General features: G+C 47.9%; 1 protein-coding gene across 1 annotated transcript in view; it reads right to left on the reverse strand.

The window, feature by feature from the left end:
* The window catches only part of Tg (thyroglobulin), a 160,002-nt gene that overhangs the window by 96,583 nt on the left and 44,831 nt on the right, over positions 1-18,588 (reverse strand). Inside the window, exons 26-33 of the mRNA XM_048358633.1 lie at positions 18,067-18,252; positions 14,071-14,238; positions 10,659-10,739; positions 9,815-9,952; positions 8,671-8,847; positions 5,471-5,582; positions 2,743-2,822; positions 1,966-2,109 (exon numbers count right to left, since the gene is read on the reverse strand). Coding sequence (XP_048214590.1) covers positions 1,966-2,109; positions 2,743-2,822; positions 5,471-5,582; positions 8,671-8,847; positions 9,815-9,952; positions 10,659-10,739; positions 14,071-14,238; positions 18,067-18,252 — 1,086 coding nt within the window. The remainder of the gene's footprint in view (positions 1-1,965; positions 2,110-2,742; positions 2,823-5,470; positions 5,583-8,670; positions 8,848-9,814; positions 9,953-10,658; positions 10,740-14,070; positions 14,239-18,066; positions 18,253-18,588) is intronic.

The following is an 18,588-nucleotide window of genomic DNA, read 5'->3' on the forward strand; positions in this document are numbered from 1 at the left end:
GTGGCCTGTGAGGTAAAGGCAGGAGACCACTATAGAGAAAACATCTTCCTACGTAGAAACCCGCAGATACCATCTCATTATAAAACTCCAGTGGATTTCCTAAAATAACCCAAGATGTTAAAGAAAAGGCAAGACCAACAGAGCCACTTCAGATCAAGTCGCAAGATGCTGAGGCGTCATCAGCAGGATGAGCCATCTGGCCTGGAAATTATAAATCCAAGACGACCTTGCCCTGAAGTCGAGGAACATGAAGTCAGCCTCTCAAGCAAGGTCAAGGACCAGAACTTGACCTGGAGCCCAAGCTGGACTTTTAGTTCCAATGTGGCTCTAGATAGAGGCCAAACCACAAAGGAGTTGGTTTGCCAGGGAGTCATCATTTTCTTCAGTTGAGTCAGGAGAAAACCAGTCAGACAAAGTGGCTGGACATTTTCACATGCACTCGCCTGATGAACGGGCGGAAGACATCCAGAAAGGGATACAGTAAGGTGGGATAGATCAGGGGAAAGCGAGACATGGGAAACTGGAGCCGGAAATCAAGAGATACTCATTTTATTAGTAAACACCTTGATTAAAATAACAGACACTATTTTTTAAAGCTTCACACTGCTTCCCTAAGCTGCCACCTACATTTAATTATTCAAAAGAGAGACACTTATTCTGGGAAGAAAACATTTGGTAAAATGACTCTTTCGAACACAAAATCGTGTGAAGACAGGACACCTGTCTTGAAAAGGCATCTGGCAAAAGCCATTCTTTGTTTGAAAGGATGTTTGAGGAAGACAGACATCTATATCACAGTGACCAATCAGACCCAAGCTTCCAGGCCCACTGGCAATGTCAAAAAATATAACACAAAAAAATCCAAAAATAGTAGAAACAAAGTTTGGGAACATCAGCCTTTTTACTCTCCTGAGCTCAGCCTCTGCCTGTGACTCCTCCTGAGATGAGAATTTCAACGCTTGGGGTCCAAAACTCCTGGACTACATATAGATGCCCAGTCTTGCCTAGTTTGCACGTGGTCATACATGGTTACCCAATTCTACCCACACCATAAACACATAGAAGGCAAGAGGCAAGGAGACCACAGTGACTTTCACTAATAAGAGAATTTGAGAAGAAGTCTCAGTGTTCCGACAAGTCTATAGTGGGCAGCAACGTTGAGGAGATACAAGTGTTTCTTTGTGTGATTCATTGTACCACAGCACCGGGAACATTCCTTCCTTCCCTCACAGATGCAGATGGAGCTCTGAGAAGGTGCGGGAATACATGCCTATGTACCTTAAGCAAACTTGCCTTGGGGACCCACCTGAGCCTACACTGCCTTGGTGCTGAGATCCTGACTGAATGTCAATACATCGTTAATACACCTAGGGCAATCCTCTTCCTCTTCCCTGAGACCACCATGGGCTACAATGTCCTGATTAACGAAGGAGGTGAAACCACCCAGGGAACTTGGCTGAGTGGACATACGCTGACTTTTCTTGTCTAGCAACAAGAACTTAACCTGTCCTTCCCAGTACATGTAGAAATGTTGGGACTATAACTCAAGCTTCCCCTACCCTCTCTCTGGTAGTGGGTAGTCTCATAACCCACATTGGGCCACACCTCCTCCCTTCAATTTAAGGCTTGAACACTACATTTAGCTCACCTGGACCACATCATGATGTTTGGTACCCTGAAGAACTGGCCATTTTCTCATGCTAAGTAACCTCGTGGAGGCTGTCCAGTTCTATTTTCACTTTGACCAGTAAAGTTGGTCATCTTTCCAGATTCCCCCATGCATATCTTTTTTTCTTTTTCTTTCTTTTTTTTTTTTTTGCTTCTGTGAATTAAAGTCATTTTCTCTGGCTGGCATCCAATGAATGCTGAAAAATCTACTTCTAAAATCAAGGATGTTGTCCTAATGCAGGACTGAAACACAGCCCACTAAGATGCCTGCCCAGCTGTTAGGAGCAGACTGCTTACCAGGCTTCTGGTACCATCCGAAGGGATACGTGCGGACCTCAATGTCCAGGGAGCCACAGTCCAAAATTCTCCGGCTTGCCCCATTTTCCTCACTGCACGTCTGAATCCCCATGCTGTTCAGGGTCAGACACATCACCTCTCCTCCTACAGAAAGACACAGCCAAGACCAAGAAGGTGAGCCTCGCAGGCAAAGGGAAGTCTGCAAACTGACTAGGGTTCATCGCTGCATTCCGGGTGGCCCCTGAGGCAAGCAAGCTCCTGCATTGAAGGAATTAAGGGTCTAACTGCTCAGCGATGGAGGCAGGTGATACCACCGGAGCCCCTGTCGGTCACGTACTGAAGCAGAGCTTTGCTGGGCTCTGTGTGCCTCACGTCACTTGGTCCCAGTGACGAAGGTAAGGTGTGTGGTCTTATTCATAGACAACGCATTAAGGTTCAGAGCGGTTGTAAGTGACCTCTTCAGACGTTAGCCACCGGTAAGTGACCGAACCCAATGTTAAAAGTAGCTCACGTAGATGCATTCGAAGTTCGTGCCCCTTGGCCAGTCTGAAAGATGAGCAGCAGAGAGCTCAGGGAAGCACTGGAGAATGGAGGGCTATGTGGTCAGCGGATCGCGGACCAGGAGTGACATCCCAGCTCTATGCAGGTAAGCCACGAGCCTCTCTGAGCCCTCCCCCATCCCCTTCCTCCTCGGGGAGAGGCTGAGGATGAGACAGATCACAGATGGAAGTGTGTAAGCGCCGTGTCTAGGGAAGAGGGCGTTGCCACCATCGTAACCTTGGGACTGGGAAACGTTGAGGAAGCCAAAGCCGGTGCAGCATGGGTCTGCGTCACACAGCCGCTCACATTCGAAGAACCTGGGGTCAGAAGAGAAAGAGAAGGCGTGAGGGCTTCTGTGGGAGTCAGGAGGCTCTGAATTTTGGTCATTCTCACTTTGGGAAAGGAGTTTTCTTTGTAACAATCCAAAACATTGGTCCATGAGTGTCCTAGCTTTGGGACTCTTTGAAAACAAAGCTCTACTCTTTAGTCAGGAATGTTTGTCTTGCCAGCCTCCACTCATTTATGCATTCATTTATCGGGAATATGATCTATGCACACTACCTGCCAAGCTCCAAGTCAAGCTACTCTGGACCCCGAATGAGTTCCTACAAGCCTTACAGACAAGGAGGAAACCTGGGTTTTTCAGCTCTGGCAGAAGGAAAAAATGGCAGAGAGGCCCTTCTAGAAAGGGAGGATTCCATGGGCTTAGTGTCAGGGCAACTCAAGCTGGGCCTGAGTAAGCAGCAAAGAGCTGAGTTTTGCTTCCCTTGGGCAGAGGACACTCTAGGAAGACATTCCCCTTATCTTAACGGCTCCAAGCCAGGGTGACAGCATTTGGTTCTAACCCCTCCAACCCTGTCCACCTGTCCAGGTCTAATCACTCATACCCAACTCCCAAGAGCTCCCTCAAGCTCTCTGTGTTTCCATGTGAGGACCCTACCTTCTTCTTGCTATCATCCTTCCCTGAGCACATCACCCCCAGGGATTGAAGTTTCCATGCACGAGGAAATTCTATAGTGCTGTTTCCCTCTCTACTCTGAGTCCACTAAGCCTTCCCTGGCCCTCTGTTTCCAAGGCCTCTGCCTACCTGTCCATGTGCCACTTCCTTTCCTCTCTTGGGAAGTCCATTGCTAGACTCCAGAGGGACCACGGGCCTTTCCGGTTGACCACACATCCCTGAGTTGGGGTATGTAAGCCATGTCCACTGAGGTAAGGCCGATCCCTCCCTGCACTACTCCCTATAGCAGTATGGTGGTGTCCATCTGGGTATCAAGACAGACAGACTATCATCTTTGTACCTCCATTTCCAAAAGTAAATCGTAAATACCAGCAGCAGGAGACAGTTTCATAACTCAAATCACTTCCAGGATTAACAGTTTATGGGTCAGTGACCCTTAGCACACAGAAGAATCATTGGGGAGCTGCTTTAAAACTAGCTACAATACAAATTCTTCAGTCCCATCCCAGAACATTGACTTAGTAGGTGCAGGGTAGACCCATGAATGAGGTTAGTAAATGGCCCTCCTGAGATTCTGATGGGTGATGATCAGGCTGTGCTGAGAGAAAAGCCACCTTCAATTAAAACAAATAAGCAACAGCTAAGCAAATCAATCAATCAATGAATCGATTTTTAAAAATAATAAAATAAATCGTCTTTAGAAGCTGAAGTTGAACATACTTGCTCTTTAGATTCGGCATACAGCCTCATCAGGTTTTAAAGGTCAAATTTATTATCATGATTTGTCGTTTTTATTAGTTGACAAAATATAGCTCAATCTTTCTTTTGTGTTCATTTCGATACATATTATTGTGTTTGGTCAGATGCACATGGGCATTGAACCTTGGTGTTCCTCTCCTAAGACTATCCTCCTTCGGTCTCACTGTGTGTGAATGCCTAAAGTCATGTCCCCATGCATTTTAGAACTAGCTTCTTCTACATACAGAAGAAAACACATACCATTTGTCTCTCTAAGCTTGGCTTACTCCACTTAACATGAATTGTTCTGGATCCCTTCATTTCCCTGCAAATGACATTATTTCATTCTTTTCGATGGCTGTGTAAAATTCCGTTGTGTATAGGCACCACATTTTGGGGATTCACTCATCCACTGTAGGGCATCTGGGCTGCTTCTACAACTTGGCTATTCTGACTTGCGCAACAATGAACATGGATGTGCACGTCTCTTTATGGTATCCTGGCTTGTGATATTCTGGGTAGATGACTAGGAGTGGTATGTGTGGGCTGTAGGGAAGATTTATGTTTCGTTTTTTTGTACCCCTTTTCCTTCATCAGGGCTTTTATTTGTTTGGTAGTCCTGGGGCTTACACTCAGGCTTTGTACTTTCGCGGCAGGATTTCTATTGGTTAAGCAATTCTCCAGCCTTAGCCTCCATTTTTAAAGGTGGTACCAGGACTTGAGCCCAAGGCCTTGCACTTGCTTGGCTTTCTTGTTTGTCTGGTACTCTCCTATTCGAGGCATACCTCCAGTGAGGCTTTTCTTGATTGTTTCAGAAACGAAGTCTCTTGAATTTTTCTGCCTGGCTTTGAACCATCATCCTCTGATCTCGTTCTACTGGATATCTAGGATTATAGGTGTAAGCCACCAGCACCTAGCCCTTAGCCAAGGATCTTAAATATAATGACCTCTTTGTTACTTTTTAGGCCTGTTTACTGTGCTGTTGTGCTTCTCCTATTACCTACTATGGAACCATTTTTTCTGTGATGGCCAAGGAGTCGTAATAATAAATACTTCTAAGTTCCAACTCTGACCATGGATTTCTCCAGCTAACCAACCTTCCCTGAATCAGACTGTATAAGCTCGCCCTTACCGAACCTGAGCACCAGAGTCAGGCTGATTCTGGGTCTTTCATTCCCATCTTGACCACCAATACAGTCTAGTCCAGCAAAAAAATATCAAAACAAAATATCCTATGTCAAATTTTTAGGGCCAAGAAAGGTCACTTACCCATTGGAAATGGGTTTCTCAAACATGGGTACTTTGTTCCTAATAGAAATACCCCTCAACCTTTGGAACGGCAGACGAGTGTAAAAGCTCTTCACTCTCTCCTTCAGTATAACTACACAGAAAAAGAAAGAAATGATGGCGTGTATTTAGAGAGAAATTTATAATTCCTGAGAAAATAAGAACACATGTAGTAAAAACCAAACCAACAGTTCCCTTGACAGATGGTATATTAAATTCACATATTTACTCTCCTCTCCCACCCCAAATCTCACTAAAATAGCAGTTACGGGGCTTTTATAAAGGCAAGGATCCAGGAGGATAAAAAGAGTGAGTGGGAGAGGGAACTGAGTGACACAGTTTCAGGAGCTGGAAAGCATACTCAAGACTGTCACATGGTTCCAGAGACGCAAGGGCGCAGACTCCACTTTCCAGTGGAGAGAACGGAGAATGAAGGGTATCTGCCTCCGAACTCCCAGAGTTCAAGTGTGGGAGGCACTGGGGGTGAAGGTGGACTGAAACACAGGATGGCTTGAGAACCTCTTTCGGCAGAATTAGGTCCCAACTGTGCTTCCCATCCGCGACAAATGGCTTCTTCAAAGGAAAGATAGGAGAGGAAAGAGGAAAGGGGCTCCTGGGTACTCCATCAAAGGGGACGGAACAAGCAGTCAGCCAGAGAAGGATCCTTCCTGTCAGGCTCCACGGTGAGCCTGAGATCCCACCACCGGGCAACCTTCTTTGGTTCATGACCCACAAGCAGCCAGGTGAATGTGCCTGGCTAGCCACTGCAAATTCCTCTGGAGGAAGGACCTAGAAATACACCAGAACTCCAGAGGTCGGACCCACCGGATCATCACAAAGAAGACATACATCCAGACAGGAAGCACCCAGTCCACGGAGCTTCTCAGCGTTCCCGTGGTCTTCCCTGACATACGAGTGGAAATCTGAAGGTCACCAGACCTCAGGTACCTCAGCAAGAAAGATGGAAGAGAAGCGAAAGGAGCCGGCACGTGAGGGGAAGGGGGCTAAATCCCCAAACATGGCTGTCGTTGGTGTCCTTGAGGAGAAACACCCATTCTGGCGGCATGCAGTCGCTGATTCTGAGGTTCCCTGTGACAGTCATGTGGAGGCCCAGCGGGCCTGGGCTTCGGCTGTGACCCTCTGGGGTGAGGTCAGAGTAGACCACCCTCCAGAGTCAACCTGCGTGGTTCCAAGTGGCGTCCCATGCCTACCAAGAGCAGGGTTTTGAAGAACTCGTGTTCGTGTGGATGTTTGTGACACCGTGGTGCTGTCCAGGCATTAGAAATTCAGTTCACAGAGAGAGGATGAACAGGCAAGAAGACCCAGAAACACACACATTGCATACCGACAGACACGTGATTTTTGACAAAGGAGCCAAAATACATGTTGGAGAAAGGCAGTCGCCTTTACAAATGGTTTTGAGAAAACTGAGTATCTACATGTAGTACACTGAAACTGGATTCTTATCTCTCACTGTGTACTAATATCAACTTAAAGTGTATCACATGAGACTTGAAATCTAGAAAATGCTAGGGGTATGAGTAGGGGGAACACTAGAACTTATTGACATCTGCAAGAACTTCCTGAATATAAGTCCAGGGGCTCAGGAAATGGACGAAAGGATTATAAATGGGATTTCATCCAACTCAAAAGCTTCTGCACACAAAGGAAGTAGTCACTAAGCTGAAATGACAGTTTTTGGATGTGAAAATATCTTCACCAGCTATATATTTGACAAAGGACTAATAATCAGAATATGCAAGTAGCTAAAAATACTAACCCCTTCAAGAATGAAGAACCCAATCGATAAATGGGCAAATGAACTGAGCAGAAAACTTTCCAAAGAAGTACAAATTGCCAACAAACAAGAAATCCTCAACGTCTCTAGCTATAAAGAAAAGCACATTAAAATGGCATTGAGATACCATCCCACCCCAGGGTGAGTGTCTGCAAGAAAACAAACACCAACCAATAATGCCAAGTAGGGGGAGAGGAAAGAATCCAAATATACTATTTTGGGGACTATAAACTAGTACATACTCTTATGGAAATCCTCAAGGCAAAAGAAAAAAAAAACAACCCTCTAATTATAGAACTACCATAAGATCCAGTAGTACCACTCTTAGATATTTATCCACAGGAATGTAAGTTAGATTGATCAGAGGCACGTTCACACTCATGTTTGTTCCGGCACTATTTATAATAGCCAAGTTATAGAAACAGCCTAGATGTACTACGTGATGAGTGGGTCAGGAGAATGTGGTGGATTTACAAAACGTAACACTATTTGACCATAAAGAGGAATGAAATGATGTCACTTGCAAAGAAATCGGTGCACTGTCATGTTCAGTGAAATAAACCAGGCTTTGAGAGACAAATAACAGCTGCTTTTCCTCATATGTAGTTGTTAGACCTAAAATACAAATATATATAAGCATATACATACACACGCCATATGTATATGGATATGTATATATGCAAGATAAGTACATGTGTATATATAGATACACACATGTATGATTAATCTGACTTAAGTATGGTATATGAGTGTGTGAGACACCACAAAGAAACCCCCCCGTACCAGTAACATGCATTTTAACAAAAATGAATATTAGGAATTGAAACATGTCTTGTCGAGTATAGCCATTATTGGGAGGGGAGCAGAAAGAAAGGGAGGAACACATAGATGAAATACTTTACATACACGTGTGAAAATGGAACAAGGTAACTTGATGAGACTGGCTTCATGAGGAGCAAGAGGAAGGAGAATCATAGAGAAATGATTATTCTCAAGAGGCATTATGCACATATATATATATACACACACACACAAATATATATGTATGTTAGCTTGTTAAAATGAAATCCCCATACCAGACACTGGTAGCACATGTCTGTAATCCTAGCTACTCAGGAAGCTGAGATCTGAGGATCATGGTTCAAAGCCAGCCCAGGCAGGAAAGTCTGTGAAACTCTTGTCCCTAGTTAATCACTAGAAAACCAGAAGTAGAGCTGTGGCCCAAAGTGGTAGAGCACTAGCCTTGAGCGCAAAAGCTCAGGGACAGCATGTATGCCCTGAGTTCAAGCCCCATAACCTACAAAAAAATTAAAAAATAAATAAAATGCAATTCCCCTGTATAATTAGTTGATGTCAATAGGAAAAGAAACTTTGTGCAGATCACCTTTCTTCCGGAAGAGAGCACTTGGCTGCTGGGGCAGGATCAGGCTACAGCCCTTGGAGCTGGACTCCAAGACATCATCACACACCTGGGCCTCGGGGTAGAGGGAGCAGGTGAAGTACAAGGGGCCACTCTCTGTTATCTCAGCCAGCTGACAGAATGTGGACTCCTGGATGCACCCTATAGGCAAGAGGAAAGTTGGTATTTAGTCCTCAGCAATTATCCATTGAGTAGTGGGGTCCTCTGAGTGAAATGTCTGGTAGAGGCCTGGATCATAGTAATTGTCCGGTCTGGAAGGCCCAAAGTACTGGGGTTCAGCTGTCTAGAGAGGAAGGGGCCTGACAGTCCTGAAAAGGGCAAAGCCAAAGTAGGGTGAGGCAAAAATCTCAAACTCTCTAACATAGGAGACAAAGGATAACAGTCCATTGACTGACCAGGGCTGCCACAGAAGCAGTGAGAATCTGAACACCAGAGGCCCCTAGACTGTAAAGACTGATCCCCTATGTAACTAGCCATAACAAGTCTTTGTCAATGTAATTGTGAGTACTTGAGAGCAAGGAAACACCACCGATTCTGTCTTGTTTTGAATTTACAAAATCAAATAAAAGGCCTACAAAAGAAACTGAGCAACAGCAAGAAGGAAGGAAGGGAAAGAGGGAGGGAGGGAGGGAGGGAGGGAAGAAGGGAGGGAGGGAGGACGGAAGGAAGGAAAGAAGAAAGGAAGGAAGAAAGGAAGGGAGGGAGGGAGGGAGGAAGGAAGGAAGGAAGGAAGGAAGGAAGGAAGGAAGGAAGGAAAGGAGGGAGGGAGGAAGAAAGGAAGAAAAGAAGGAAGGAAAGAAGGAAGGAAGGAAGGAAGGAAGGAAGGGAGGGAGGGAGGGAGGAGGGAGGAAAGAAGGAAGGAAGGAAGGAAAGAAGGAAGGAAGAAAGGGAGGGAGAGAGGGAGCATGCTTTGGGAGAAAAGTAGAGAATAAAATGACATTAAAAGCTCCTGGGAGTCTTTCTTTGAATAGTGTAGCAACCCTTAAATTATGCCACTGAGTTTTGTGTTACTTGTGTCTCAGCGGCTGTTAAAAAAAAAAAAAAAAGGTCTGTGATGATCCAAAGTCTGAGGAAAAAAAAAAAAAGGATGAAATCTAACGACACTTACGAGAAAGGCACCACAGGTTTGCCTGCTGGGCTGAAAATACACGTTTGAAAAGCCAGTGCTGTTGGCTGGGCAGGGATCGATTCGCACTGATGATGATCTGGGTGAGGTCCACAGGCGAGAAAAGATCGGCCATCGAGCCTGAAAAAAGGAGACCGTCAATTTCTTTCATCTCTATCTCTGTAGGGAATACGAAGCGGTGAGTCAGAAACAGACCGAATCATTCCAGGTGAAGGGAGAGCAGAACCAGTTTGGAACCAATAAAGCTGGGAGCCTAGCCAGGAGGGGTTCTTTAAAAGTTTTCCAAAGCGCCTAAAAGTTATAGAGTTGCACATCTAAAATTCTGGTTTGGGAGAAACCTGAGAAGTCCTTTTTCACCCTAGACAGGGTAATTCTTCATGAGATTTCTGGTCCTTGTGGCCCCACTTGCCCTCTTATACCAAGAAGCCTTTCATCACCAAGGAGTTGTGGAGTTGGGTCCACCTCCCTGTAACTTTGGACCACATATGCTTCTTTGTTTGTTGAAGCCATCTAGAAGTTGAACTCCTAGGCTAAATGGCCACTTTGAAGACAGTTATCTGCTCTACCCAGCACCAAACCTGAACTTCACAGATTAACTATTCCCTTGGTCTCTCCTATGTCTGCACATGCTATGGTCTCCAGCCTAAGACTCCTCCTGGGTTCCTCACTAGCCTCAGTATTGAAGCACGGAGTCCAAATTCTTCTCTCTACCAGATCTATGTGCATGTTGCTCTCACCCAACTGCCTTCGTTGACACTCCAGCAGCTCACAGATGCTGGGAATGCCAGCCTGCTGTTTGCACACCCATAGCACAGTCTGTTGATACCTGTTTCTGTTGGAGATTCCTCTCTTGGTACCATGTCTCTTCTGCATCCCATAGACTCGGGCCGAGACCCCATGTCAGAATCTAAGGAAGATAAAAGACAAACACTGGTGATATAGGAAAGGAGTGGTATTTTTTTGATGAAAGACGGTACTAGTAATTTTTGGAACCACCCATGGTCTACAGAATAAGATGTGAGATCAGAAGGGGCCCAGCATGTACCCCCTGGCCTGCTTCCAAACATCAGCCAACTACTCGGTAACAGAACTATCTATGTCTCTCTACAGTGCTAAGATTAGGAACAGATAACCCTCTGCAGGAAATGAAATGCTTATAGACATTAGTGACAAGACCTGTGACATCAGAAATGAGGCTCGCATGCTATTCCTGAGGACTCAGAGACCCGGAGAAGTGAAGTAAATTACCAAATCACTCCCCTTCCCCTTTCCCTGCCAAAGCCTTCATAGCCTGAGAAGTGCTTCCCACATGGAGTCCCCCAGAATCCTCTCAGAGCTATATTCTAACCCTTCCGGTACAAAATCAGAGCTGGTTAGACTCCGGGTGGGTCAGTCTAAAGCACCGGAGGGAGTGAAGTGGTGAGAGCCTGTGAACCTGTGACCCGATACAGGAGAGGGCTTTAGTGGGCTGTGGATTGGCTTCAAGAAAACATGGTCCTTTTAGTCAATACTTGCTCTTAAGAAAGGGTATCTATAAGCCATTCTCACTTTAGTAAAAATTTAAGCCACACTTACTTTTTTCCCCTGCATTGACCTGCACTTAAACATTGGCTTCTACTTATGGAAGACAAGGTCTCTCCAACCAAGAACAAAGGCGGTAGCAGTTGTGAAATACCACCTAGATGTGACCATCACAAGACAATCTTCCCAACGCTGCTCTCAGCCCAGAATCATCCCTCTTTCTTGGCAAGGGTACATTTCTCATTCCACAAGCACATACCCAGAACATGCCCTGGCTTAAGCAAGTCACTGTGATTCACCGCCCACAAATCTGTCAAATGTCTTTCCTGAAATGCCTGCCTTTACCCTGTGCTACCTCGCAGAGTAATGAATGCCATATGTTTAGTAGCCATCATGTAAATAAGCTATTGGATTGTATTTACTCCCAATGGAATGACTTAAGCGTGGGGGAAGGCCACCAGATTCTGCAATATTGTTTCCAGGCTTCAGGAATGATTCTTCCATCTATCATGTATGTTTTCCATGCCAGGTTTTTATGCCCTGTGGTGCGAATTCACACGTTAGTAAGGCATTGTCCAGTTCTTAAAATTCAGCAAGGAATAATACGTATTAAATCTAATCGGTGCTAATCTATCGGTGCTGCGTGCCAAGCACTGTACCAAGTTCGCCCCATGTGTTAAGAACTGGTAGATGGGGCTGGGGATATGGCCTAGTGGCAAGAGTGCCTGCCTCGGATACACGAGGCCCTAGGTTCGATTCCCCAGCACCACATATACAGAAAACGGCCAGAAGCGGCGCTGTGGCTCAAGTGGCAGAGTGCTAGCCTTGAGCGTGAAGAAGCCAGGGACAGTGCTCAGGCCCTGAGTCCAAGGCCCAGGACTGGCCAAAAAAGAAAAAAAAAAGAACTGGTAGATGCCAAGGGAGGAGTGGCCAAGCTGCCCTCCCTGTTGCCCACATGCAAGCTCAGAAAGCCCAAGGAGTCTCCTAACTCCCATGCACCTCAGCTTTTTCAGCTGTGAAATGGGGGCCGTGACAGAAGTCTCCGCGTGCATCTGAGCACAGTGCCCGACTCACAGCGAGCCAGCAGGAAAACCCCGGGAGGCATTCCCGTGAGAACTGTCATCGCCGTCCTCTGCGTTCAGCTCATGGGGCTGTGCAGTCACTACAGTCATCACTCCCGTTGTCGAACCAAGATTCGCGCCGGAGGAGACGCCCTGACTCGTACAAGATCACGTGACTGGCGTTCAAAGGCAGGACTCAGCACCAAGGGGCACTTAGACCAAGTGGGTAAAGGCACAGGCGAGGACATGGCCTGAGTGAAGGGGGCCTGTGGGAAGCAGCTCTGCGGAGGAGGGAGCTGTGGCCTCTGTGGGTCCTCAGGAAGCCTCTCGGGGAAGGAAGGGGGCAGACTCCCCTGCCATGAGACCCTGAGAACTGCAGGGCATTGCAGCACGGGTCTCGGCATTATCCACCCCTGCCATCCCCTGCCTGGCGCGTCTTATGATGACAAGAGGAGCCCCAGAGAGACAAATCCCCCAATCTGCCAAGGCGGAAAAGAAACGTGGCCCTAAGTGCTGAATTCAGATTCCAGGGATCAAACAGAGCAAAGTAGAAGAGAGAGAGAGAGACCTAAGTCCCCTTCAGCTCTCCTGGAACTGGAAGATGGGAGCAAGCCCTGGACCCCATTCTCCCAGTGATCCAACCCTTGGCTAGACGGAAACTTCCAGACATTATGTTACAGAGGTCAGCATCACTGAAACTGCTTGTCAGAACACAGAGTCCTGAGGGCCTGCGTGTCCAGACAGTTTCTCATGATGTGTACCTCGTTGGATGACCCTATGACCAGCACTAGCCTGGCTGGTCACCAGCTCAGGACACAGAGGGGCACCCCTTCTCTTGGCAGGGTCTGCTGGGAGGGTCAGTTAGTACTGTAGAAGTTCAGACACTCAGTCCCCACTCTGTGAATTAAGGGGTGGTTGGAGCAGAGGACCGTGAACCTTATAGCCGAAGGTTTGTAAGTCTGTAAAATAAGTTAGAAATGCTAGGGAAATAAAGCAGAGGAAGGAGAAAGCTCCATGGTCTCTTCTGTTCCCTCATCACACATGTCTGCGACTGCTGCGTCTTGCAATCAGAATGCGCATTGCAGCAGAACCTCCTGGAGTTTCTTCACTCCCAGGGGCTTGGAGAGGGGGCAGGGGGACAGTTCCCACACTTGGATTTCATCCTTCACCCTTGTTAGTATCCAGACATTTCACACGTGACCTTGCAGTTCCTCCCACTCTAGGGCCGGAGTTTATTCCCTGCCCTTTGGCTTCTGCTTTGGTCATGTCGTTCTCTTGAGGCACGAGAACGAGGCAGGAATGGGGACAGGTCAGGTCCCAGCCTCAACTTCCCAAGAGCCTGGTTCTGTTCTGCTTCTGCTGCCTGCCTGCCTGCCAGAAAATATTCTCAGCCCAAGGTGGGGCCGACCTGCAGGAGACAGGCCAGGCCTCCTGACCATGCTCCCCTGGACCACCCCGCTGGGTGAGCCTGTGAGATGTGCTCCTTTCCACAGCTGCCTGCAGCCTGGGCGCTTCAGTGCGCGGCAGAGCTGCCGCGGCTGCATCCCGGGCACCGTTTTCCTTCCAGAGCGTGGATTCCACACGAGGCAGCGGGGCCTCCCGAGAGGCTAGCAGAAGGCCTTGCCAGTGGGAAACATAACGTGGAACGATACTTACCCTTCGTGAGCTCCGGGCCTCCCACACGCAGTGTCACCTGGCGGCTCCCCTGGTCGTACGGCCCCCCGGGACACGCGGCACTGGTCTCGGCATCAGAGGCATCCCTCCAGTCGTTGACATGGCAAAGCAGGACATCGGGGGAGCTCAGCAGTCCACAAGTGGTGGGCCCTGCGGAGCCACAGGAGAGGAGAGGTACGTGTGAGAGAGGCCAGCACGGCCGCCCAGAGACAAACCTGTGCCAAGTACAGGTGACAGACAACAATGACTCTGGAACAGACAGTGCAGGTGACAGGCAGCAATGCCTCTGGAATACACAGGACAGGTAACAGGCAACAATGCCCCTGGAACAGACAGGACAGGTGACAGGCAACAATGCCTCTGGAATACACACTGCACTGGAGCCCCAAACCTCCCTTTAAACTGAACTCATCTTCACCAGATAACCCAAGAGATCGTCTTGTGTGTGGTTCCCAAACCAGGGTGCTTAGGTGATACAGAAACACAGAGATTGACTGGAAGTTGACGATGTTACAGGGGCCCTTGGATGGCAGGTGGGACTCAATATCTGCAGCTGGGTGCAGACAGGTTCAAGAATCACTGACTGACCTCCTTAGATCACCTCATGTGACTGAGGAGGAAACTGAGGCTAGTTGTTAGCAATAGCAGAATGGCCAGTAGGCGGTAGGGAGCCAGCCATGGAGCCCGAGGTCAGTACAGCATAGAGCAGTAGCCCGTGGGACCTCGGGAAGACTGAGCACCAGGGTTGAACCCCTTCCTTCTATCCCTGATCTTTCCTTCCCTTTCTTCCTCTTCATTGTCTCCCCTCCCCCCTCCTCATCTTCCTCTTCCTCCTAACCTTCTTTACCCCTTCCTCATTCCCTTCCTGCTATTCCTTTCTTCTCCCTTTCTTCCTCCTCTTCCCCTTCCCTTTCCCTTCCTTCTCTACCTTGCGCTTCCTCTTCTTCACCCTCTTCTCCTCTTCCTCCTTTTTCTCTCCCACTCTACAGCAAATAGAATAAGGGAAGTAAACCAGAATAAAGTATCTTTTCCTCCTGAATGCAAATCAGAAACACTCAGGCAGCTTCCTCTTCTGCTATTGTTGGAACATTAACTAGAGGTTTGTGTGCCTGGGAGCTGGGAGCTGGGAGCTGATCTTACCCTGCCACCTTCGATTACACTGGTCTGAGCCTCAGACCATGCAACCCCCCGGACCCTACCTCCAGGTGCCCTCAACTAAAACACCGCTCAGATCCTCGTGAATTTCCACTCACAACTGTATGTGCAAACAGTCTTTTGGGGCTGGAGGCTGGAAGAGGTGGGAGTCGGCTGGAATGCTGTAGAAATGGGAGGCTTGCGAGGGGAAAGGGTGAGGGGAAATGTACCAGAAAGTTAAATGACTTTCCAGGCTGTGGGGGAAGGATGTGGTGGGATTCTATTCCCCAGTGGCCAGCAGATCCAGCGAAAGCGCTGCAGATGAAAACTTGTCTGCCCACTGGGCAAGTCTGAATGAACATCAGCCAGACTCCTCCTGCGGGCTTGGGAGGGGGTAACGTCCTGCGGCGTGACCCCGTGGGTCAGCTCAGCACAGCTCACAGACAGACCACAGGTTGGACTTGAGGGGAAGAGCACGCAAGCTTCCAGCCAGAAATGTCATGGAAAAAGGATTTTGTGGGTTTGCTGTTCCATGGAACAAAACCGTTCTTCCATATATGATCCTAAGGAAAATGAAGTCAAGCTTTCCAGTGTGAAAAATGATAGGGTCTAGGGAGTAATTGAGCAGCTGGGGAAATTGCAGCATTCGCAGAAGATATATTTAGTTCAAGGAGACATCTTGGATTTGAATTGCAGAGTTCCTAAGTATACATAAAGATGTGTGTGTGTGTGTGTGTGTGTGTGTGTGTGTGTGTGTGTGTGTGTTTATAAAATACCTCCTCCTGTGTAAGCACTATCACAAATCCACATAATACAACCTCAGCACACTGAAACTGGAAATCCTTAGGAGGAGACTAGTCTGGGTTCCTGCCCCACCTCTCCAATAAGACGTTCTTATTTTATACATGAATATACCACTGTGAGTTAACCTCAGCATTTTCAAAGAGTCATCTCTGGGGACGGGCCACAGTTCCTACGGGCCTATCCTCTTCGACCTACTGTGGATCCGCCAGCCACCCCTTCCTGGGTCTCCGCCGACTGCCTGGCAGCAGCATCTTTTACGTCTGCGGACAGATTCATTACCATTTCCGAGGGTGTTCTTTGGGATCAGCCCCACCCCTTCGTCTTCTGTCTTTATCTTTTTTTCTCCCTAAGAAACCTGGCCCTTCACGTGCCTCAGAGACACCTCATGCTCCTAGCTTCATGTCAAGCTTCACCCTCACACCCCCCATCCATGTGGCCTGGAAGTCTGCATCCAAAAGCTGATCCCACATTCTGATGACGTCATAACGGTCCTTCAAGTTTCACGGGTCCCTAACAGACCTCTGGCCTTTCTGAAACCTCTTCCTTGTCTCCAAGTCTGACCCCGGTGTCTCCCGTTACGCGCCACAGAAACAGACTCTGCAGACAAGTGAGCAAGCCGGACACTTGAGGATGCAGAGTCCTGGATGTCAGTCATGGGGACTGACATGATAGGTGTCTAATAAATACCTGCTTACTAAGAAGCCCAGTACCTTAAGTTCATATACTTCAGACAGACAGTCTCCTTCTCTCTTGCTCAGCACCCGAGGATTCCCACTCTGGATCTTGCTCCTGAGCCTCTCTCAGCATCTAAACGCTGCTCATCCCACAAAACCTGACCCAGACTCTCGGCTCCCAGACAGCCACCAAATCCCCTTCGTCTTGCCCACCTTCATCTCCCACACCGCCTACTCTAACTGTCCTGGGCCCATCAGATACGACCTCAGTTACTGAGCCTGGCCAAGGAGGACTTAGTATGTATGAGCTGAATGACAACATCCAGGCCGGAGGGAATACATGAATGGATCCATCGCTTGATTAATGAAGGTCGTTGACACCCTGCCTTCCCCTCCATACACAAAGCCCTTTTTCCCTATTCCTCACATCCACTGTGTACTCACTGGGTTGCAAATGTATAGCGGGTCCTGAAAATTTATTGTTAAACAAGGTGAGGGACATACAAAGACTACCAGGCTACTTTGATTTTTTTTTTAATCTTTCAAGTGTTCCAGAAGCAAGTGCCACCAGTCTCATAGTTGGTCCAGGCTTTCTGTTGCGAAGGTAAGGTGGACCTGGCTGTCAGGTGAACGGGTTACTGAGTTAGTGGCATATCACAGTCCATCCACCGCCCACATCTGCGCCCATCCCCATTATGAGTAGTCACATAGGAAATCTTCCTCCCTATCTTATAGACCACCAAAGTGCAACTTCATTTAAGCATCTTGCCCAAGATTGAAGAGCAAGAAAGCAACAGGGCAGTGACCAGAACTCATCTGCCCAATCACCAGGCCACATTACCAGGTCCATGAGTTTGTTTCTGTAAACAGAAACACTTCCCACCACTGCCATTGGGAATGACACAGGACCTGGTATCCAGTAGGCACAGAATAGCTAAATAATTGTCATGGGCAATGGCAATGAGCTGACAGTTTATGACCAACTGTGACCATCAGGCTGTAGCACTGCTGATGGCAGTAAAATGCTGCTGAAGATGGATCTCGGGTCAAACCCGGCCCTGACTCTGCAAGCTATACAACCCTAAGCAAATGATCTCACTTCTTAGGGGGGGGTCTCTGTTTTGTTCTTGCCTTGTAAAACTAGAACAGCAGCAGCAAATAAGCCCATGTGACGATGAGAAGCAGTTGGCATTGTGTGTGATGGGCAGAGGGAGGCTTTCCCCTCACTTCACGTGCATTACCTTCTCTTGGTGGCCTCACACCTACAAATTCTCCACCCCAACCAGACTCCACACTGTAGGTCTTGGCTTCTGCGGTCCGCGTGTATCCTGCCCCTCCTGAGGCCTGGCCTCGCCCTGGGCCTTACCTCTTTTGTCCTGTGTGAGTACAAAACCGTCACAGCAGGGGTCACGGTCACAGGCCAGCAGACAGAAGAGGTGCACATCCGTCAGGTTGGCGCTAGAGAACTCCAGGGAGTTGTACAACCCAGAGAGTGTGTTTTGGAAACCAGTTGGTTCAAAGCGTTTCTGGCCTGTTGTCAGTGAGTCTTGGCCTGGGGAGAGGGAGAAGGAAGATTAAAATAAAGACTTCAAGACTCTGCAGAGTTGAACAGAGGCCACAGATCTCATGGGGAAAGTTTGCTGTCATTATTTGACGGATGACCACCGCTTGGGAAGCACAGGCTCATAGGTAATCTTTATCACTGCAGTTCTGCTGACCTAGTAGCTGCCATGTCTTAGCCCACTTCAGCACCCCACACACAAGGCACGTGCCCCTGAACACACCTTTACATGGCAGACTCCTCCCCATCCATCATGTCTCAATCTCAATGCCCTGTCCTCTCAGGCTCTTTCCTGCCCATCTCAGAGCAGCTCCTGTGCATCCTCAT

The sequence above is a fragment of the Perognathus longimembris genome, chromosome 12, assembly GCF_023159225.1.
Source record: "Perognathus longimembris pacificus isolate PPM17 chromosome 12, ASM2315922v1, whole genome shotgun sequence".
Lineage (NCBI taxonomy): Eukaryota > Metazoa > Chordata > Mammalia > Rodentia > Heteromyidae > Perognathus > Perognathus longimembris.